This window comes from Geotrypetes seraphini, chromosome 2 (genome assembly GCF_902459505.1).
Source record: "Geotrypetes seraphini chromosome 2, aGeoSer1.1, whole genome shotgun sequence".
NCBI lineage: Eukaryota > Metazoa > Chordata > Amphibia > Gymnophiona > Dermophiidae > Geotrypetes > Geotrypetes seraphini.
Window position 1 is genome coordinate 253,156,247 of NC_047085.1, and position 24,239 is coordinate 253,180,485.

The following is a 24,239-nucleotide window of genomic DNA, read 5'->3' on the forward strand; positions in this document are numbered from 1 at the left end:
GACTATATGGCTTAACTCCAAGATTCAAACTGGCGGATTTAAGGTCATCTGGAAGCATTGGATGATAGCAGGAATACGTATTTTAGTTCAAATCTATTTTATTAAGCAACAGTAAATACAACAGCAATAACAACCATGGGATACATTTTCATCAAACACCCGCGGAGGACTGGACTCTTATGTCCTCCCCGGACCCACCATACCCCTACCCCCCAACAAAGAAGCCCCTACCCCCCACCTTCCCCTCCCCATCTCCCCACAGATATAGAAAAACTCGTAAGCAGGGAACAGCAGAGACATCAAGAAGCACTGTTTCAGGGGTGGAGTCTATTCAAGACCCGACTACGACTCTCAGGAGTCAAAATGTTCAAATATGAAGTCCAAGTGTGAACAAAGTCTCTGCTCCGGCGTCGAGAAGGACGAGCCAAACGGGCCTCCCAACCCATAAGCTCATGAAGGCGATTCCTCCAGTACCAGAATGAAGGTGGTTCAGGAGACAGCCAGCAACACAAGATACATTTCTTCCCCAAAATAAAACATTTACTAAGAAATAATTTTTCATAAGAATTGTACATATATAAGAATGAAAAATGGGCAAACAGCATAGACTGCACAGATACTGGCACCGGGGTCCGCAACAAGCCCTGTAAAAAGGAGGCCATTTCCGTCCAGAAGGTCTGAATCCCCTCACAACTCCAAATACCATGAAAATAAGAATTTACCTCCACCGTACAGCGGATGCATAACTGAGTATCAATGCAACCCATATGGTAAGCCTGACTCTGGGAAGCATAGGCCCGCAGGACAGTTCGAAAGTGACATTCGCGTAACTCAGCACTATGTACCAAACCCGCAGTTCGGTTCAGGGTTTTTAACAAGAAATTGTCCCCCAATTCCCTACCCAAGTCCCGCTGCCATGCCTCCAAGATACCAGGGAAAACCTTAGGCGGGCAAAGGGCCAGAATCCGGCCATGCAGAGCAGATATAGAGACCCTAGTATCAGGATCCGCAGCCAAAAAAGTACAGAGCTGGGTCCCAAAATCCCCCTGCAAAGATGTCCCCTGAAGGGAACCCACATAATGACTAAGTTGACAATAGGCAAATGGAAGGCCTATCTCCGGGACCCCCTTCCCCGCCAACTCAGCACAAGGTAAGAGAGACCCATCTTCCCGCAGAACATGCCGCAACTGTTCCACCCCCCGCGCCCTCCAGCGACTGAACACGGAGGGTCCAACCCCCGGAGGGAAAGCTAAATTCCCCACCAACGGTAGAAATACACTAGAATGAGCGTCCTGATTCCACAACCGAAGGATTTGATGCCACACTGTCCACAAGGACCGAAACAAAATACTACGCTTACAGGGTCGCGGTAGTTTAGACAACGGGGCATGGAGGAGATACAAAAGATGAAGAGGATAGAAATGATCCCGCTCCAGAGAGAGATCCGTATAAAAAGAGGTACCCAACACCCAATCACTAAGATGACGAAGCAAACAAGCCTGGTTATAGACCCTGATGTCAGGCACCCCCAAACCACCCCCGTGGGCAGGCCCCACCAACAGGGACCATTTCAGTTTAGGTCTACGTCCACCCCAACAAAACCGGATCAATAGGGAGGTAAGGGAACGAATATCCCTCTGCAACAAAGAAAGGGGAAGAGTCTGAAGAACGTAAAGCCACCTCAGGAAAACAACCATACGAAATAAATGAATTATCCCCACCAGGGACAGCGGCAACGCCTGCCATTTGGCTAGCAACAGTTTAGTATCCGCCAGGAGTTTATCAATGTTAAAACGATACAGTTGGGCCACATTCATAGTCAGCCTAATCCCCAGATATCTAAAAGAGGTGTCAGCCCAGCGCAATGGGAAACTATCCCCCCACAACCGCTGAAGATGAACCGAGGAAGCCAGCGCCTCAGATTTCGCAAAATTCAAGGCGAAGCCAGAGAAATCTCCGTATTTCCGAAGACTTTCCAACAATACGGGCAAGGAACACTGCGGGTCCGTTAAAAAGACCAAGAGATCATCCGCAAACGCCGCCAGTTTAAAATGGGAATCTCCCAGGACCAATCCCCGAATATCCGCATTTGCCTGAAGCTCCCGAAGTAAAGGATCTAAAGAAAGTACAAAGAGGAGCGGTGACAAGGGACAACCCTGGCGAGTCCCTCGGCGAATAGGAAAAAAACCAGAACAAGTCCCACTAACCGAAATCCTCACCTCTGGATCACTATACAGTGCCTGGATTGCACCAAAAAAGAAGGGGCCCAAACCGTACGTCCTCAGCACCGCGAAAAGGTAACCCCACCGCACCTTATCAAACGCCTTCTCTGCATCAAAACTGATGAGCATGGCGGGGCTACCGTCCTGTCCCACCTGTTCTAATGCCAACAAGATGCGCCGGATATTCTTAGCCACCGGCCTATCCCACACAAACCCCACCTGAGATTCTGAGATCACCGATGGCAAAACACGCGCCAGACGGTTAGCCAAAAGCTTCGCCTCATAATTCAGCAATGAGATAGGACGATACGATTCAGGCAAAAGAGGGTCCTTACCAGGCTTCGGGAGAACTATAATAGACGCTAGATTTACGTAGCGAGGAAGAAAGCCCTTGGCAACACTCAAATTATATACCTCAGCCAGCACTGGCACTACGTCCGTCACCAACAACTTATAGAACTCACTCCGAAACCCATCAGGGCCCGGCGCCTTGCCCAACGAACTGACCCCTATCGCCCCCTCCACCTCCTCTGCAGTAATGGGAAGATCCAAAGCGGCAGCATCCCGCTGAGATAAACAAGGCAAATCGAGGCTGTCAAGATAAAGTTGCCCCTCCAAAAGCTCGGGGCCTGGATCTGTATACACCTCAGCAAAAAACTCCCGCAATAATTCACAGATCTCCCCTGGCCTATGATGCATCACCCCAGAGGAGCCCCAAAGAGCCGTTATGCTCTCAGGTCCACCCCTCGGACGCGCCAGGCGGGCCAACAATCGACTACTCTTATTCGCAAACCGAAATAAATGAAACTTAAAATACTCCCTCGTCCGCAAAGCCCAAAGATGCAGCAATTCATTTAGTTCCTGCTGGACCTCTAAAAGCTGCGCCCGAAGCAGGAAGGAGGGCGCCTTACCATACTGGCGTCTCAACACAGTCGCCTTCCGTTCCAAAACCAGAATCTGCCTATGCTTCCGCTTCGACTCCCCGGCCACATATGAAATGACATCCCCCCGTAAGACAGCCTTAGCCGTCTCCCAGGAGAGAATGGGATCATCCCGATGCTGCTGATTGTTAACTTGAAAATCACGCCAGCGCTGTATCAAAAACTCGTGAAAACGAGTATCCCTATACAGGTAGCAGGGAAATCGCCAGGACCCTCTATTGATCCGCGAGTCTCCCCAGGTCCACCGAAATCCCACCCAAGCGTGGTCAGATATTTCAATGGGGCCCATATAGGAATACGTATTTTAGATGCTGCTTGATTTTTCACAGTTGCAGCATAAATTTGGACTTAACAATTCACAAAGTTTTAGATGGCTGCAACTGAAGCAGGCCATTCAGGTGGGGTTCCCTGAATGGAAAAATTTAAATAATCAGTATAGCTTGGAATTCATATGTTTTCAGGTGGACTTCCTGGGACACCAGGCCACACAATGGTATAAATTGTTAGCTGAATTTGTAAATAAGAAACCAAAAACTGGTCTTAGGGACATTTGGAATATTGAGATTAAGCACCAAATTTCTGCATCTCAATGGCCACGAATTTGGACTTGGAGGATTAAGATGTACAATGTTGGCATCTATGAGACAAACATGTTTTTTTCTGTTACATAGAGCATTCTGGACCCCTGTTCGTTTACAAAAGTTGGATAGCTCTAAGTCAAATAGATGCTGGCATTGTCATCTTGAAGTAGGGACTTTAGATCATTTATTGTTCTACTGTCCTTTTATTATGGCATTTTGGAAATCAATATGGGGCCAAATTAATTGTTTGTTGGAAAATCCAGTGGCATTGTCCTATGATACGGTATTATTTGGCATGATTATGAGGGCTAAAAGCCAAATATCATCTAAGAACAACAGGCTTCTGTTAATAATGATAACCTGCGGTGGGGGACACTATCAAACGACTTCAGCAAAGCATTTGATAGTGTCCCCCACCGCAGGTTATTGTGCAAAATGAGTTCAATAGGATTAGGTGACACTTTGACTAAATGGGTTGGGGACTGGCTTGGTGGTAGGCTTCAGAGGGTTGTGGTAAATGGCACCCCCTCTGTAACGACGGCAGTGATCAGCGGAGTGCCGCAGGGCTCGGTCTTGGGCCCAATCCTTTTCAATATCTTTATAAGAGACTTGACTGAGGGGCTTTGCGGCAAAATAACGTTATTCGCCGATGACGCCAAACTGTGTAACATAACAAGCAAGAGCACAACGGACAATATGAAACACAACCTACTCCTATTGGAGCAATGGTCTAGGACCTGGCAACTGAGCTTCAATGCCAAGAAATGCAAAGTCATGCACCTTGGCAGTCAAAATCCATGCGAGACTTACACCCTAAATGGTGAGATCCTAGCAAGGACTGTTGCAGAACGGGACTTGGGGGTAATCATCAGTGAAGACATGAAGGCTACCAATCAAGTGGAGCGGGCTTCATCTAAGGCTAGGCAGATCATGGGATGTATACGTAGGAGTTTCGTCAGCCGCAAGCCTGAAGTCATTATGCCATTGTATAGATTCATGGTGAGGCCTCATCTGGAATACTGTGTACAATTCTGGAGGCCTCATTACCGCAAGGATGCACTGAGGCTTGAGTCGGTCCAGCGAATGGCCACCCGGATGGTCTCGGGACTCAAGGATCTCCCGTACGAGGAACGGCTGGATAAATTACGGCTATACTCACTCGAGGAACGCAGAGAGAGGGGAGACATGATCGAGACGTTCAAATACCTCACGGGCCGTATCGAGGTAGAAGAAGATATCTTCTTTTTCAAAGGTCCGACGACGACAAGAGGACATACATGGAAAATCAGGGGCGGGAAATTGCACGGTGACACCAGGAAATACTTTTTCACCGAAAGAGTGGTTGATCGCTGGAATGGACTTCCACTTCAGGTGATCGAGGCGAGCAGCGTGCCTGATTTTAAGAAGAAATGGGATCGTCACGTGGGATCTCTGCACAGAGATAAATAGGGGAGGGTCATTGGGGTGGGCAGACTAGATGGGCTGCGGCCCTTATCTGCCGTCTTTTTCTATGTTTCTATGAGTCAGAAGCAAGATGGCTGCGGTGTAGTTAGGATGCCGACAACTTGTCTCCCTGCTAGGAAAATTTTCCTCTTATCCGAGTCTATCAGACATTATATTGATGCCTAAAAGGGGGGGGAGAGTGGCTGCTACAGCCCAGCAACCCGAACTCACCCCACGACGGCAAGAGACGATGGACAGCTTCCTCACATCTTCACCTCGGGGCGAACTGGCATTGCTGAACCGAAGGAAGGTTTCGACTTTCGGGAGCGAGGTGTCGCTTAGCCCAGCAGGACCACTCCCTCTCCAGCAGCCACGAGAAAGGGAAACTACGGTGGCTCAGAAGGGATAGGAAGCTACTTCCCTTTCTGAGCTGGTGGGCTCTCCGGCGACCCTGGATTCTCGAGAGGCAGCAGAGGTGAACGGGAAGAGGGTAGAACTGACCATACCAGAAGGAGGACAGATTCCAGCGGTCCTCATACTGGAAAGGCCAGCAGAGTTCACATTGGAGTCTATCTGGAAGGCATTAGACTCCCTATACCAGTTATGTGCAGGAACACTACCTCTAGTCAAAGAACAAGAGAAGAAAATTGAATCCTTACAGGAAGGAATGAAGAAACAGGGGGTAAGAATGGATTCCTTGGACCAACAGGTTCAAGGGATACAAAAATCTCAAGTTACCTTAATGCAAGATAGACAATTGTTAGTAAGGAAAGTTGAAAATATGGAAAACTATGCTAAAATGCTAAATTTAAGAATACTGTACTCAACTTTCCTAAAGTACTGACAATGTCTCCTAGAGATTTATTTAAGAAATTCCTTAAGGAAATATTTAAATATCCTGATTCGGGACTTCCACCGCTACATAAAATATATTTCCTTCCAGTATCAAAGAAGGTTTCACAACCTGAGGTGTTACCTGACCCAGCGAATGTAATTGATTTAACAAGAATATTGGAAACTTCAGTGGATGAAGCCATCTCGTACTCCACCCTTCTAGCGACTTTTGTCTTTCAACAAGATAAAGAGGCGCTTCTTAGGCTGTTTTTTAGGCTTAAAGAGGTGACCTTTATGGATTCTAAGATCTCCATGTTCCCAGATGTTTCAAAACTAACTCAGACTAGAAGGAAAGGGTTCCTGCAATTGAGACAATCCGTACTGTCTTTGGGTGCTAAATTTCAGCTTAGATATCCTTGCAAATGTTTGATCCTTTTGGATCAACATTCATATTTTTTTTTTTGACTCTGTTCAGTTACGGTTTTTCCTAGAAGGGAAAGGAGTTGTCCCTCCCAGTACCCCCACGCAGACTTGGTCCTTAACTAGAAGATGTAACACCGCTTTGTTATAGTAGTATTGTATATTTTCTTGATATTCATGAATTCCCATGATGTAATGTGAATTGCTTTTCTCATATTGTGGACTTTATTAGAGAGACAGTTTAATTTATAAGGAATTTTGTTTATTTTTAATTATGTGTTAATCTCTCTTTTCTTTATATATATATATACTGGAACGGTATATTTATAAAATCAATCAATAAAAAAAAATAATAAATAATGCAGGAGTCGCCATACAACAAATTACAAGCAATTGGAAGAATTGGAAAAGGCTTAACTATAGTTTTTGGTGGAATTCATTGTGTTATATGTATAAAATGGAAAGGACATTGGCCATTCAGAAAGGGAATTTTAAGAGGTTTCAGATTTGGGAGCCATTAGCAAAATATTGTGACATGTAAATAGTGTTTTCCCCTTTAAATTTGCACATCCGGGTGGGGGGAGGTGGGGGGATACAATTTTGAATAACTGATATGGGGTGATAATAGATAATTTATGTATGGACATTGTGATTGATTAGTCGGAGGGGGATTTAATTCTGAAATGGATATTACAAGAATATTAAGTGTGATATTTGAGCATAAAATGTTGTATCTATTGTTACACTTATTGTAAATATTGAAATTAATAAAGAATTGGGAAAAAAAGATTGAAGCAGTCCTAAGTCAACTTTGTGCGGAACAACTGGAAGGGTTAAGAGATAAGTGAGTGGAGTATGTAGAAGCATTTATGGTATTTATGGAGTAATATGTGTATGGATGGTATGTATGAGCAGTTGATATGGCTTGTGCATGCTTGGCCATGTAAAAGTATGTGAAGGGGATACATGTTTGTGGAACTATTGCTCCTTGCAAGGCATGAGCATGTACAGCCACAGAAAGTTCCTCAAGTGGCTGCACTTAACTATCCCCATGGAGAGCACAAAAAGTAGCAGAAACCTGTGCTAGCCCTGTAAGCATCGGTAAAAATTTGCAGGCTGGCAAGTGTATTTCTCTCTTTCATTATGAGATCAGGATGTGTCAACTTGCAAGTCTGGACCATGCTCACAAAACCAGAACGGATGGTGTAGTGGGAAAAAAGGGAGAGGTTTAAGGTGTGACAAACCCAGCACCAGCTCTAGTTTTGATTCTGGTAAGATCCGATGCAGAAGAGCTGACCAGGTTGATTCTGGGGGTCAACTTGAGGCTGACCTCTCTTGCCCCTATAATCAGAGCAATAATGGTATGGAACAGAGGCAGGCAGACTGGCAACAGCAGCCTTCGGGCTATAGGGCAGCTAGAGAAGCCAGAAGGAATGTAGCTGCACTGAGTAAACCCAGACAGAGAAAAGCTGCTTTGGAACCAAAGCCCATCCCCCTCTACAGGCTGAAGAGGATTGGCTCTGAGCTGCTTAAGAGCAGGCTGAGGCAAGCAGCAGGAGGAGGAGGAGGAGCGAGTGACCAGGGAGAGTCACTCCCACAGCCCAAGGCAGTGCAGGGGCCGTGGAGCCAAGCAGCAGAGCCAACAGTTTCAGATTGGCCTATGCAGGAGGTGGAAGAAATCTTCTCTACCTCAGACTTCCAGATTGCTGACTGTGTGGAAGGAATGGAGGTACAAGCTACTGGCCCTATGATAGAGAGCCAGACAGAATGCATGGACATTGAATGAAAGTGAGTAACTGTGAAGCAATTAGTGTTTGTTTGTTTGTTTTTTTCTTTCTTCTTGTGCTTTCTTTCTTTGCAAGAAAAGCCTGAAGAATTTGCTATGTGTTTGGGCTTTATTATTATTTTTGGTTTAAGTACAATACTTACCTGAATACTGACCACTGGATTTACTTAAAGCCAAGTTTGAGCAAAAGAACCTAAGGGTAGAATATTTAAGTTTATTTTTGAACTGTGAAAATCCTGCTGTGGCTCCCGTTCCTGGGAAGCTAATTAGCTTATCTTCCTCAGCTGTTTTTGCCTTCCATGAGGTAGCTGAAGAAAGCTGGGCTGTTTGCAAAGCTGTGCTGAGCAAGGCTGTACTGTGGCTTACTGCCTAATGAGGTATCTAATATTGTTTGTAACGAGGGTTTGTTATGAACGTTGCCTGACTGATGAAAGACTGCTGTTTCATGCCTCTAACAAATATTGCTGGGAGAGAATTTAAATTGTGTTTGAACACCATTATAAAGTGCATTTCTGAATCAGAGTACAAGGTCTCAGGCAAAACCACCTGTATGAGATTTCTGTTTTGGTATTTCTTTATTTTTGCAATGGACTTTGTTTTGAATGAAATGCTACAGTGACTGTTTTATGTTGCACCTTTTTGACCGCTGAGGTCAAAATAAACATCTTATTCTTGCTTGAAGAACGTGGTTTGACTGGTGGTGTTTTGAAAACCCCTACTTACCCTTTTTCTACCAAGCCTAGGCAGTCACCTAGTGCCTACCGAAAAAGTCCTGAAGATACCCCTGGTTAAAGGGGACACGCCAGAAAGCAATGTTACTTACCGTAACAGATGTTATCCAGGAACAGCAGGCAGCTATTCTCACTAGTGGGTGACGTCATCCAACGGAGCCCCAATGCGGATATCTCACAAGCATACTTGCTTGTAGAAACTTCAGAAGTTTCCAGTCGTCCACACTGCGCATGCGCGAGTGCCTACCCGCCCGATGCACCGGGCGTGTCTCCTCAGTTCAGATAGCTAGCAGAGAAGCCAACCCTGGGGAGGTGGGTGGGACGTGAGAATAGCTGCCTGCTGTCCCTGGATAACAACTGTTATAGTAAGTAAAATTGCTTTATCCCAGGACAAGCAGGCAGGTATTCTCACTAGTGGGTGACCTCCAAGCTTACCACAATGGGATGGTGGGAGAGTTGGCAACTTAGGAGAACAAATTTTGTAACACTGTTTGGCCAAACTGTCCATCCCGTCTGGAGAAGGTATCCAGACAATAGTGTGAGGTGAAGGTATGAACCGAGGACCAAGTGGCAGCTTTACAAATCTCCCCAATCGGTGTCGATCTGAGGAAAGCTACAGAGGCTGCCATTGCTCTGACCTTATGGGCTGTGACTTTACTGTGAAGGGGCAATCCAGCCTGGGCATAGCAGAAAGAGATACAAGCCGCCATCCAGTTGGAGATGGCGCGCTTAGAGATAGGGCATCCCAACTTGTTCAGATCAAAGGAGATGAAAAGTTGAGGAGCAGTTCTGTGAGGCTTGGTGTGTTCCAGGTAGAAAGCCAAAGCACGCTTACCAGAGTGTGAAGAGCTGATTCTCCAGGATGAGAATGCGGCTTCGGAAAAAACACAGGAAGAACAATGGATTGATTTAGATGAAATTCCGAGACCACCTTGGGGAGGAATTTGGGATGAGTGCGAAGGACCACCTTGTCATGATGAAACACTGTAAAGGGCGGATCCGCAACCAATGCTTGAAGTTCACTCACTCGACGGACAGAAATGAGGCCAATGAGAAGCACCACTTTCCAAGTGAGAAATTTCAGAGGAGCCTTATTAAGAGGTTCAAATGGAGGCTTCATAAGTTGAGAAAGAACAACATTGAGGTCCCAAACCACTGGAGGCGGTTTGAGGGGAGGATTGACATGGAAAAGTCCTTTCATGAATCTGGAAACCACAAGATGTGCAGAAAGAGGTTTCCCCTGAAGAGGCTGGTGAAAAGCAGCAATTGCACTAAGATGGACTCTGATCGATGTAGACTTGAGACCAGAATGAGAAGGTGCAAAAGGTAGTCCAAAACAGAGGACAAGGAGGCATGTTGAGGTTCCTTGTGATGAGAAAAACACCAAGTAGAGAATCTAGTCCATTTCTGGGAATAGCATTATCTAGTAGCAGGCTTCCTTGAAGCTTCCAAAACATCCTGCACAGCTGGTGAAAACTGAAGGGAAGTTACACTGAGAGGAACCAAGCTGTCAGGTGTAGCGACTGCAGGTTGGGATGAAGCAGAGATCCCTGATGCTGCGTAAGCAGAGATGGAAACACTGGCAGAAGGAAGGGCTCCCTGCAGCTGAGTTGCAGAAGGAGGGAATACCAAGGTTGTCTGGGTCACCGAGGAGCAATCAGAATCATGGTGGCCCGGTTGGACTTGAGCTTGACCAGAGTCTTTTGAATGAGAGGAAATGGAGGAAACGCATACAGAAAGAGATTTCCCCAGTCCAGAAGAAAAGCATCTGCCTCGAGACGATGAGGAGTGTAGATCCTGGAGCAGAACTGAGGCAGTTTGAAGTTGTGGGGAGCTGCAAAGAGGTCTATCTGAGGCGTTCCCCACTGGGAGAAGATTTGATGAAGGGGCATGGAATGGAGAGTCCACTCGTGAGGCTGTAGAAGACGACTCAAGTTGTCCGCCAAGGCATTGTCCGCCCCCTGAATGTAGACAGCTTTGAGGAAGGCGTTGTGGCGAATCGCCCAATCCCAAACTTTCAGAGCTTCCTGATAGAGGGAGGCCGATCCCGTGCCTCCCTGCTTGTTGACATAATACATGGCGACCTGATTGTCCATACGAATGATGACCACCATATCATGAAGGAGATGCTGAAAAGCAGTGAGAGCATTGAAAATCGCCCTGAGTTCCAGGAGATTGATATGGCAAAGACGATCCGCACTCGTCCAATAGCCCTGGGTGCGGAGCCCGTGCAGATGAGCCCCCCAAGCATAGGTCGAGGAGTCGGTCGTGAGGACCTTCTGATGGGTAGGCATGTGAAACAGCAAACCTCTGGAAAGATTGGAAGAGAGCATCCACCAGCGAAGCGACTGCAGCAGAGCAGGAGTGACCTGAATGTGACGAGTCAGAGGGTCGGAGATCTGCGACCATTGAGAAGCCAGGGTCCACTGAGGAATCCGCAGGTGAAGTCTGGCAAAAGGAGTCACGTGAACCGTAGAGGCCATGTGGCCCAGGAGCACCATCATGTGTCTCGCCGAGATGGACGGGCGAGAAGAGACCGAGTGACAAAGATGAAGAAGCGCCGCCAGGCGCTGAGGAGGAAGGAACGCTCTGAGTTGAATAGTATCCAGAATGGCTCCGATGAAGGGGAGAGTCTGTGAAGGTTGAAGATGGGATTTGGGAAAGTTGATCTCGAATCCCAGACTCTGTAGAAACCAGATTGTCCTCTGAGTTGCCTGGTCGGCACCCTGAGACGTGGAATCCTTGATGAGCCAGTCGTCGAGGTAGGGAAACACCTGCAGACCATGGTTCCTGAGTGCTGCGGCCACCACAACCAGGCACTTGGTGAAGACTCTGGGAGGCGAAGCTAGGCCTAAAGGAAGCACTCTGTACTGAACATGAAGGTGTCCCACCCGAAATCTGAGGTATTGACAGGAGGCCGGATGGATGGGAATATGAGGGTAGGCCTTCTTGAGATCCATAACCAGTCGTTCTGCTCGAGGAGGGAATAGAGAGAAGCCAGGGTCAACATGCGAAACTTCTCCCTGACCAGGTACTTGTTGAGCACCCTGAGGTCCAAAATAGGATGCAGGTCGCCCGTCTTCTTCGGAACAAGGAAGTACCGGGAGTAAAAACCCTTGTTCTGTTGGTCCACAGAGACCGGCTCGACGGCCCAAAGCCGGAGTAAAGCCTGGGCTTCCCGAAGAAGAAGGGAGGTCTGAGTTAAGTTGGAAGGATACTCTCTTGGAGGATGTTCCGGAAGAACATGATGGAACTGAAGAGAGTATCCCTCTCTTACGATGGAAAGGACCTAGAGGTCGGTGGTAATAGTCGACCATCGATGGTAAAAATGATGGAGACGACCTCCGATGGGAAAAAGCGGGGAGGGCAGAACGATGGAAGTTATGCTCCCTACGAGACAGTCAAAAAGGCTGGGGAGCCTTAGGGACAGTAGAAGGCTAAGGTTTTTGCTGGGGCTTCTACTGATGCTGCCTCTTTACTGGCAGCCGAATGGCGGGAGCCTGCTTCGGCGGGTAGCGCCTTTGATAAATCATAGGAGGACGAGACGGACGAGAGATAGCAGGCTTGGGCTTCTGGCGGAGAATAGACTGAAAAGATTTTTCATGTTTGGATAGCTTCTCCTTTGCTGCCTCGATGGACTCGTTGAAAAGGTCCGCTCCCGCACAGGGAACGTTCGCCAGCCTGTCCTGGAGATTCGGGTCCATATCAATGGTGCGAAGCGTCTCATGGCCACCGAACAAGCAGCCGCTCTGGCCGAGAGCTCAAAGGCGTCGTAAGACGATTGCATCATTTGCAGGCAGAGTTGGGACAAAGATGCCAGCACCTCCGAGTACTCGAAGCGAAGTTATGCTCCCTACGAGACAGTCAAAAAGGCTGGGGAGCCTTAGGGACAGTAGAAGGCTAAGGTTTTTGCTGGGGCTTCTACTGATGCTGCCTCTTTACTGGCAGCCGAATGGCAGGAGCCTGCTTCGGCGGGTAGCGCCTTTGATAAATCATAGGAGGACGAGACGGACGAGAGATAGCAGGCTTGGGCTTCTGGCGGAGAATAGACTGAAAAGATTTTTCATGTTTAGATAGCTTCTCCTTTGCTGCCTCGATGGACTCGTTGAAAAGGTCCGCTCCCGCACAGGGAACGTTCGCCAGCCTGTCCTGAAGATTCGGGTCCATATCAATGGTGCGAAGCGTCTCATGGCCACCGAACAAGCAGCCGCTCTGGCCGAGAGCTCAAAGGCGTCGTAAGACGATTGCATCATTTGCAGGCGGAGTTGGGACAAAGATGCCAGCACCTCCGAGTACTCGAAGCGAGCTTGAGAGTCCAGATAGGGTAGAAACTTTTGAAGAATGGATAGAAAAAACTCAAAGTAGGTTGCAAAATGAAAGATGTAGTTCAGAACTCAAGAGGCCATCATCGAGTTCTGATAGATGCGCCTGCCAAATCTGTCCATGGTTTTACCCTCCCGGCCAGGAGGAGTGGAAGCATAGACCTGGGAGGGATGAGACCGCTTCAGAGAGGATTCAACCAAGAGGGACTGGTGCAAGAGCTGTGCCCCGTCGAAGCCCTTATGGTGCACCGTGCAGTATCGAGCATCCAACTTCCCCGGGACCGCCGGGATGGAATATGGGGTCTCAAAGCATCTCATGAAAGTCTGGTCCAGAAGCTTATGCAGAGGCAGGCATAGAGACTCAGCAGGAGGTTGAGGAAGATGCATCGTCTCCAGATACTCCTTCAAGAACTTGGAACCCGAATCCAGGGTGATATCCAGATTCACCGCCATCTGCCTCAGGAAGGATGAGAATGACAACTGGTCCGCCAGGGCCGGGCCTCGAGGCGGGCTCGAAGATGAGGCGGCCTGGTCCGCCGATGCCAAGGACCGGCACGGAGAGAACGAACCCCGGCAGTCCTTGAGTTCCGGCATAGGAGGATGGGGCGAGTACTCCGGGGAAAACTCCCGGAAAGGTTGCTTCCGACAAGGCGAGGCGTGTCTCGATGAATGCCTCGATGAATGCCTCGATCGACGACCGGAGCTGTGTCGAGAAGCAGGCCTCGAGCGACGAGGCGAGTGATGCCCTGACGAGGCAGCCACCGAGTAGATGGGACTGGAGGCTGTGGATCGAAGCATCAGAGGCTGAGATGAGGCCCCCTGAGGCGCTCCCCAAGGTTCGAGGCCCGGCATCGCGGAGGAAGGGTCCGGGCCAGGCAAGCCATGCATCGAGGGTATCGGTTCCAAAGGTGGAATGGGCAAAGACTCTGCTCCTTGCGAGACATGCCCTGAAGCCAGACCAGACACTCGCCGAGACTCTGCTCCCAGCAGCGAGAGTGTGCGCCGAGGAGGCACCGGAGGTGGCTCGATCTCGCGGGAGGCTTCCGCGTGCCCAGGCTGGATCTGGGAGAGAAGCGTCAGCCCAATTTTGGTAAAGAGCTCGACAAATCGCTTCTCCATCAGGGCGTGGAACGACGCCGGCAAAGAGGGATCCGCATCAGCAATGGGACCTCCCGCACGGACATCGGTCACTCGGCCGCCAGGGGGCTTGGACTTGGAGGCCTTGGGCACCTTAAGCACCACTGGAGGAATGGGAGGCTGTGCTACCTGACCTGAGGAGATAGCGGAAGGCACCGCAGCAGGCGTCGGAGTCTAAGCCGGCACGAACGAGGCAGGCTTGAGCAGACTCGAGGCCGAAGATGTAGAATCGGAAGTCGAAGGCGTAGCGCTCTGTGAAGAGGGCAGCACCGGGGACGCCTCCATGCTAAACAGCGACTCCCACAAAATACAGCGACACTTAAACGCACGTGCTGTAAGTGTGGAGTAAGGCCGGCACGATTTCGGAAGGTGTTGAGGCCCGAGATACTGAAGACAGCGTCGATGCGGGTCCGTCAACAAAATTGCTCGCTGGCACTTGACACACATAAGAACATAAGAAATGCCTTCACCGGATCAGACCGAGGTCCATCTTGTCCGGCGATCCGCGCACGCGGTGGCCCATTTAGGTACTCCTTTTTGGAGACCCGGATTTCCCGTATCCCTCAATATGATTTGCAAGAAGGTGTGCATCCAACTTGCGCTTGAAACTCGGAACAGTAGTTTCGCCACAACCTCCTCCAGGAGAGCATTCCAAGCGCCAACCACTCGCTGTGTGAAACAGAACTTCCTAACATTTGTCCTAAACCTGCTGCCACTCAGTTTCAGGCTATGACCCCGTGTCCGTGTCACCTCCGAAAATGTTAGTAATGCTGTTTCCTGGTCTATTTTATCAAATCCTTTTAATCATCAAATCCTTTTAATCACACTTTTTAAAACCGGTAACAGGCCGGGACATAGGCTTAAAAAGCTCAGCCGCAAGGTAGAAGCCGCGGGGCCATGGCCCCGCGACCTGCCCGGTCGAACGATCAAACAAAATTTTTTTGTGGTTTTTTTTTTAAACAACAAAACGCAACGTGAGCCAACGAGAATGAGCACAAAAAACCCAAACCCGCGGGCACAAGGCACAATAAAGGAACTTCGCGCAGAGAGTTTCAAAGGCAAACTTCTCAGCTCCGCGGAAGAGAAAGAACTGAGGAGACACGCCCGGTGCATCGGGCGGGAAGGCACTCGCGCATGCGCGGTGCGGACGACTGGAAACTTCTGAAGTTTCTACAAGCAAGTATGCTTGTGAGATGTCCGCATCGGGGCTCCGTTGGATGACGTCACCCACTAGTGAGAATACCTGCCTGCTTGTCCTGGGATAACAAGTTCCTCTGCAGGAGAGGGGCCGAGGTTTTTATTCCAAGCATTTCCTAATACTGAAGAAGGCTGGAGGTCTTCATCCAATCCTAGATCTTCATGCTTTCAACAAATACTTAATAAAAGAAGTTCAGAGTGGTCTCTAGGAGCTCTATTACCACTTTTTGAGAAAAATGACTGGCTTTGCTCTCTAGATCTCAAGGAGGTCTAAAACTCACATTCCCATCCTCCCAGCCACAGGAGATATCTTCACTTTCAAATGGGTACTCTTCACTTCCAATATAGGATACTTCCATTTGGTCTAGCTTCAGCACCCAGAGTTTTCACAAAATGTTTAGTTGTAGCAGCTGCAACACTTTGCTCTTGCATTTTTCATGTATTCCCTTATCTAGACGACTGGTTGTTCAAGGCCCCTTTCCCTCAAGAAGCTCAATTAACCATCAATTTAACAGTATGTCTGCTAGAGTTTCTAGGATTTGCAATCATTTATCAGAAATCTCATCTCCAACCAACTTAAAATCTGGAGTTTATTGGAGCCCTTCTAGACACAACTCAAGCTTGGCCATTTTTACCACAGCAGAGACTTGACGTTCTGACACAAATTTGCCAGACAGTATCTACTCTTAACATATCACCACATGCCAAATGATGCATCTTCTAGGTCACATGGCATCAACAGTTCATATAAATCCATTTGCCCGTCTACATCTCAGAAAACCTCAATTGGAATTCTCTACCCAATGGTCTCAAGCCTTACACCTACTCTCCCAGAGACTGCAGGTAACCTCATCACTTCAACAATCCCATTAGTGGTGGTGAACACCAACCAGTCTATCCAGAGACCTAATCTTGTACACTCTACCTCATCAGAAAATATTGACAACAGATACTTCTATGTTCAGGTGAGGTGCCCACTGCTATGGCCACCATATTCAAGGCAGCTGGAATCCTCAGGAAAAATCTCTCCACATCAATCTCCTCAAATTACAAGCAATCCGCAATGTCTCCCAAAATAAGATATTTGAAATGATGGGATGTGGGTGGGTAATATTTTATTAAATCCTATAATGTGTAAGAATATATAAATATTTTTTATGTATTAGGGATGTAACTTTTGTAAAGGGAGGGAGGGTTTTCTGACCTGATATTAATTGTCTTAGATGCTAGGAATAGTATATAATATTCAATATATTATAGAATATAGGGAGTGACTGAAATGGGAAAGGGGGGTTTAAATGTTATATTTAAAGTGATACAGGAAAGTTAATCAAGTGTATTTAATAAGTTCAAATGATTTTTTCTGATACACTTGTTGTAATATGTAAAAATGAATAAAGAATTAAAAAAAAAAAAAAATCTCTCCACTTCAATCTCCTCCGCAATGTCTCCCATACTTTTCAAGATCGTGTCCTCAATCAGGTAGTACTCATCTGTACAGACAATCAATTAGCCATGTACTATGTGAACAAACAGGGAACGTGAACAAATAGGGAAGGACGGGATCTCGCCACCTTTGTCAAGAAATTATACAGATCTGGTCCTGAGTGAACCCTTGCAATACCAATATAACTCACCAGATGAGCAAGTAACTGACCTTAGGGATATAACTAGTTCAAATTGATACAATTCTATTGCAGGAGCAGAAATGACGCCAGATCTGCTTTTAAAACTCACTGTGACCATTATTACCATGCTCCCCAATTTTTAAATTAAATCATGCCCCTTTTAGGGGTTTCATTTTATTATAAAAGGTCCCGGGTTACAACTGAGCAGCATAATTAGACACAGAAATACCAGCTGACACAAATGCGAAGAAGAGTCACAGAATGCCCCTCCAGAAAATTCTGGAAAGGATAGCAAACACATTGGCTCAAGAACAGAGCCTAAGCACCAACTTGGAGGGGGTGACCTAAAAAAAATGCCAGAGATAAACCCCAAGAGCCTCAAGGCAGAAGTGTCTGAGTCCATAGAAGAAAGGGGAACAGGCACTGAAACTAGCCAGCTGATAAAACAACAAGGAGACCTCTCACCTGCAGAGCTTGAAACATGGCCATGGGTGCAAGTGACCCTAATGGCCCCTCCACCAATGCCCAATCTGAGGGCTCTGACCTTGAGGGACACTAATTCAGCTAACTCTAAAACTGTGGCCACAAGCATTTAGATGCCAGTGGGATCTGGCACTGCTTAGCCTAAACACTCCCCACTTCACTGAACTGAAAAACTCAAAACAGAAGCAAAGTAGCCAAGAAGACCAGGAGCTTGTGTGAGACCATCCATCCATCTGCTGGGAGATAGAGAATACTGGCTTACCAGGAAACTTCACATCCAAACAGGAGATCCTATCTTACAATGGTAGAAGCGCAAAAGGACAGAGATGGTGACCTATTGTGCTCAATTCTTTTATTGTAAACAAGAATTGAGCACCACATGTCACCTTCTCTGTACTTTTTGTACTTTTACCAGGAAGCTCACCATCCGATATATGACAGAGCTTGGCTTTTGTGTTCTCTATCTCCGCCTACTGATGGATGGTCATAACCCACTCATCTCTGCATTCATCTGCTGCTGATGACAAGGAAATGCCCTTTTTACCTTAAAAAATGCACTCAGTCTTCGAAGGCTGCTCTGTGGTAAAGTGCTGGAAGAGTGAGGAGGGAATCTGGACTGAAGTAGTAGCCAATATTGCATAGCATATCCCATAGAAAGCAATGGGGAAATTGTTTGACAGCTCAGTACTCTGAAGATACTGTACTAATAATGCATTTTGGAATATGACAAAAATATTCACCACATTTTGGAAAGTGTGAAGAAAGTGTGCAACTTCTATTCCCATTTTAGAGAGTTATTATGTTTTGCATAGACAAAAAGAAATTAATCCTATTTATATAAATCTCTCTAACATTCTGTATATTAAAAAGCTTAGGTACATAGTGTTTGTTATACAAGAGCAATGATTAAGCTTGAAAAGACAATATTTTTATAAAGTACCAAGGTACAAAGTATTACAGACCAGAGCAAATTAAAGTTAAAATTCAATGATCATAGAGAGGTCACATGCTTGCTGAAAGATTCAAGACAGCCCCAATTGCTTGTCACAGCCCCACACTCCTGGGTGCATGTTTTCTCTCTACTCACTTAATCTATCCCAGCTCAGCCGAGAATATTGAGACTTTCTATACCTTTTTCGCACAATTCCAATTTTCCTATGTAGCACTTCATAGTTGACGTAGTTTTCAGGTTCAAAGCGACTCATAGCCACCTTGGCACGCTGGCATAAAACAGCAGAGACATGGTATCTCCTTGCTCCATGACCCAGAACTTGCTGCAAGATGGGAAAAAAAGAAAACACATAAGAATCATCTGCTTTAGATCTACAGGCAAGTGTTGACACTTCACTTTCCTTTTCTGGAAGCCGTTCCTTAGTGATCAATCTACCAGTCAGCTTATTGCTCCCAGAAAGTGAAACCAAAATGCATTACAGTAGACTCTCAGTTAACCGGCACCCATGGGGATTGACAGATGCCAGTTTAGACTTAAATTTCCACCGGAAAACGATTATAGTCTAATTTTTATTTAAAGTATTACAGTATTTCTTTGATTTTTTTTTTTGCTGGTTGCTTGAGTTCCATATATACAGTAAGCAGCAATATGCTTTTCTATTGTGACTCTTCAAAACAGTTATCTAGGGCAAAAAAAAGTATATAAGTGGAGGGGGTGGGAGAAACAAGCATTGCATGATTGCAGGAATATGTGTATTAGAAGATGTTATTTCTAATGGTAAACTGCTTGAGTTTTCACAGTTGCAACATAAATATGGCCTTAATAAATCACAAAATTTTAGATGGATGCAACTGAAGCAGGCCATTCAGGTGGGGTTCCCTGAATGGAAAAATCTTAATAATCAATATGGTTTAGAATTCTTATGCTTTCAGGTGGATTTCCTGGGACACCAGGCCGCTCAGTGGTACAAATTAATATCTGGATTTATGAATAAAAAAACCAAAGACTGGTCTCCGGGACATTGAGATTAAGCATCAAATTACTTGGTCTCAATGGCCATGAATTTGGTCTTGGAGGATGAGATGTACGATGTCTGCAACTATGAGACAAACATGGTTTTTCTTGTTACATAGAGCATTCTGGACACCAGTTCATTTAAAAAAATTAGATTGCTCTAAGTTGGATAGATGTTGGCATTGTCATCTTGAAGCAGGGACTTTAGATAATTTATTGTTCTATTGTCCATTTATTATGGCTTTCTGGAAATCAATTTGGGGCCAAATTAATAGTTTGTTAGAAAATTACGGTCTTAGGGATATTTGGAGCATTGAGATTAAGCATCAGATTTTAGCTTCTCAATGGCCACAGATTTGGTCTTGGAGGATAAGAGGTACAATGTCTGCATCTATGAGACAAACATGGTTTTTTTTTTATTACATAGAGCATTTTGGACCCCAGTGAGATTGCAGAAGTTGAATAGTTCAAAGTCTAATAGATGCTGGCATTGTAATCTTGAAATAGGGACTTTAGATCACCTTTTGTTTTATTGTCCCTATATTTTAGCCTTTTGGAATTCCATCTGGGATCAAGTAAATTCTCTATTGGAAAATCATGTAGCTCTTTCTTATGATACGGTATTATTTGGAACAGCTATGAGAAAAAAGAGTCAGATATCGTCATTTAACTATAAATTTTTATTAATCATGACTGGAGTCGCTATTCAACATATCACCAACAATTGGAAGGATTGCAGTAGGCTTAATTTTAACTTTTGGTGGAACTCATTATGTCGCATGTTCAAAATGGAAAGATCGATAGCTATACAAAATGGGAATTATAAAACCTTTATTAAAATATGGGGGACATTGACATCTTTCTGTGATGATTAAACACCAATTATTCTATTATAATGAAATATACACCATGAATAATAGGGAGAGGGAAGGGTTATTATTGTATTGTGTATGTTAATAATAAGGGTGGGGAGGGGGGTGGAATGTTGGGTTTTATATATATAAAGTTGTTGTTATTCTGGATAGATTTGCAAGTGATGTTTTCAAAAGAATGTATGAATTTACTTTGTTCACTTGTTGAAAGTTTAAAAATGAATAAAGAATTAAAAAAAAAAGAAAATTATGTGGCATTATCGTATGATACAGTATTATTTGGCATGTCTATGAGGGCTAAGAGCCAAATATCTTCCAAAAATAATAAACTCTTACTTATTTTAACAAGAGTCGCCATAAAACAAATAACATGCAATGGGAAAAACTGGAGTAGATTAAACTATAGTTTTTGGTGGAATTCAGTGTGTCATATTTATAAAATGGAAAGAACATTAGCTCTTCAGAAAGGAAATTTTAATAAAATTTCAAGATGTGTGGTGGCCATTAACAAATTATTATAATGAATAAATATCATTTCCCTGGTTAGTACAAATGAAATAATGGGGAGGTGGGGGTAATTTTTTGAATTTTCACTAGGTACTTTGAATGAAAGGAAAGTCTTTATTATATGATATATATGTTATGATATATTGAAGAGTTGGGAGGGAATGGGATAAAATATATTGAGTATGATTAATTATAGAATTTCAAGTGATATATTTAAGTTAAAATGATGTTACTTTTTGTTACACTTGATGTAAGTTATAAAAATGAATAAAGAATTTAAATAAAAAAAGGATAGATATAATAAGCTATTAGTATATTAGAACAAAATAACTACTATAAAGAACAAAATGACAGAGCGTATATGTAAGCATAGATTAATGAGAGAAAGCCAACGTGGTTTTAGTCAAGGGAAATCTTGCCTCACCAATCTACTGCATTTCTTTGAAGGGGTGAATAAACATGTGGATAAACGTGAACCAGAAAAAAAAAAGTATTATTTTTTTTATTATTATTAATAATCATCTTTATTTGAATGTAGCTCACATCTTCTCAGTAGTATCTCAAGATACTTTACATTTATTTCCCCCCCCCACACACTTTTACAAAAGCATAGCTCAGTTATAGCACCAGCTGTGGCAGTAACAGCTCCTACGCTCATAGGAATTCTATGAGCGTCAGAGCTGTTACTGCCACAGCCGGCGCTAAAAACCACACTACGCTTTTGTAAAAAGGGGTGGTTAGTTAAGCATTTCCTTAATCCTAAAGGGCTATCAAAATTTACACCCGAGACAATGGAGGATGAAGTGAATTGCCCTTGTCTCGGGTGTAAATTTTGATAGCCCTTTAGGGTTAAGGAAATGCTTAACTAACTACCCCTTGGTCACTAAAAACCATTATAGACATTCCAGGTTTACAGCAAGCTTCCCTAACAACTAAGCTACTCCACCATTCCTTATTAAATTTTTCATTAGCATGGGCTGCAAGCTCCCCAAATGATGATTTTATTTTACCTTTCTTTATATAAATCAGAAACAACGCCTTCCCCAGTCAGTATGCAGATTTTTATGAATTTGCTAAGAACTGTAGTTAAGGCTCAATCTTTGGCCCTATTTAGGGCCTCTTTTATTTAGACACAGTAGTAAGTGCCATGTGGCAAATGCACAGAAGCCCATTTAATCCCTATGGGCTTCAGCGCATTTACCTTGCTGGTTCAAGCTACTTGGCTTGATAAAAGAGGCCCTTAGTTTATGTCCCATGTGAAGCCTCCTTTGGGTTTAAGTTTGTTTCCAGCATAAGGTGTCTTGCTTTAGTGTCTTTGCTCCTACACTTTGGAATGGTCTTCCTTTAGACATTCATAAGAATTGCCACTGCTGGGTCAGACCAGTGGTCCATCGTGCACAGCAGTCCGCTCATGCGGCGGCACTTAGGTCAAAGACCAGTGTCCTAACTAAGTTTAGCCTTACCTGCGTATGTTCTGGTTCAGCAGGAACTTTTCTAACTTTGTCTTGAATCCCTGGAGGGTGTTTTCCCCTATAACAGCCTCTGGAAGAGCGTTCCAGATTTCTACCACTCTCTGGGTGAAGAAGAACTTCCTTACGTTTGTACGGAATCTATCCCCTTTTAACTTCAGATAGTGCCCTCTCGTTCTCTCTACCTTGGAGACGGTAAACAACCTGTCTTTATCTACTAAGTCTATTCCCTTCATTATCTTGAATGTTTCAATCATGCCCTTCTGTCTCCTCTTTTCAAGGGAGAAGAGGCCCAGTTTCTCTAATCTCACACTGTACGGCAACTCCTCCAGCCCCTTAACCATTTTAGTCGCTCTTCTCTGGACCCTTTCGAGTAGTACTATGTCCTTCTTCATGTACGGCGACCAGTTCTGGTCGCAGTATTCCAGGTGGGGGCGTACCATGACCCGGTACAGTGGCATGATAACTTCTCCGATCTCTTTGTGATCCCTTTCTTAATCATTCCTAGCATTTTGTTTGCCCTTTTTGCCACTGCCATGCATTGCGCAGACGGCTTCATTGACTTGTCTACCAGTACTCCCAAGTCTCTTTCCTGGGGGAGGGGGGGGCTCTCCGAGTACTGCACCGGACATCCTGTATTTGTGTATAAGATTTTTGTTACCGACATGCATCACCTTACACTTATCCACGTTAAACCTCTTTTGCCATGTCGTGGCCCATTTCTCGAGCGTGTTTATGTCACGTTGCAGGTCTTCGAGTAACCAAAACAAAACTGCAAACTGTGTACAAGATGCAGGCAAATTTTAATAGGACAAGAACACAATATATAAAACCCTTTTACCAATAAAGGGACCCGACATGGTCCGTGTTTCGGACAAACCTTCGTCAGGGGTCCTAATAAATACAGATACAATATAAAAATTATTGAAAATACTATGAGGATATGTATATGTGACAAAACAGGTGTTGTCATGCCATGCTATCTAAAATTGTGGTGAGAAGTGAAGACAAATATATGAGGAGATTACATGCAACGTTAAAAACATGCTAAAGAAAGATAGAAAATAAAGGTCTTCACAATCTGAACTGTGTCTTCATTACTCTGACTAACTTTGTATCGTCTGCAAATTTAATCACCTCGCTCGTCATACCAATTTCCAGGTCATTTATAAATATGTTGAAGAGCACAGACCCAAGCACCGAACTCTGCTCATGACGCTTTTCCAGTTCAAGTATTGTCCATTTACCCCCACTCTCTGTTTCCTATCCGCCAACCAGTTTTTAATCCACATGAGTATTTCACCCTCGATTCCATGGCTTGCAATTTTTCAAAGTACTCATTCATGCGGGACCTTTTGAAAATCCAGATATACATTGTCGACCGGGTCACAAGTTTTCAAGTTTTATTAGTGCATTTGATTAATCGCCTATTAAAATTACTAAGCGATGTACAAAATCCAATAAAGAATAATAAAAAGAGGCTAATATGGTTACATATAATACAAACATGAGTCGGGAGGAAGAAAGTTAAAAGTTACAATCTTAAATTTTACTTCTTCCTCGAAGAAGTGTAGTAAGTTCTTCAAGCAAGATCTTCCTTTCCTGAAGCCGTGCTGGCTGGTCCTCATCAGATTGTGTCCGTCAAGGTGATCAATGATGCGGTCCTTTATCAGCACCTCTACCATCTTTCCCGGTACCGA

At 45.0% G+C, this 24,239-nt stretch overlaps 1 protein-coding gene across 2 annotated transcripts in view; it reads right to left on the bottom strand.

Moving 5' to 3' along the window:
* ACO2 (aconitase 2) overlaps positions 1-24,239 on the bottom strand; it is a 183,014-nt gene that overhangs the window by 157,102 nt on the left and 1,673 nt on the right. For both annotated transcript variants that reach the window (XM_033929388.1, XM_033929389.1), the window contains exon 2: positions 18,857-18,999. In XM_033929388.1, the coding sequence (XP_033785279.1) occupies positions 18,857-18,999 (143 nt within the window). The remainder of the gene's footprint in view (positions 1-18,856; positions 19,000-24,239) is intronic.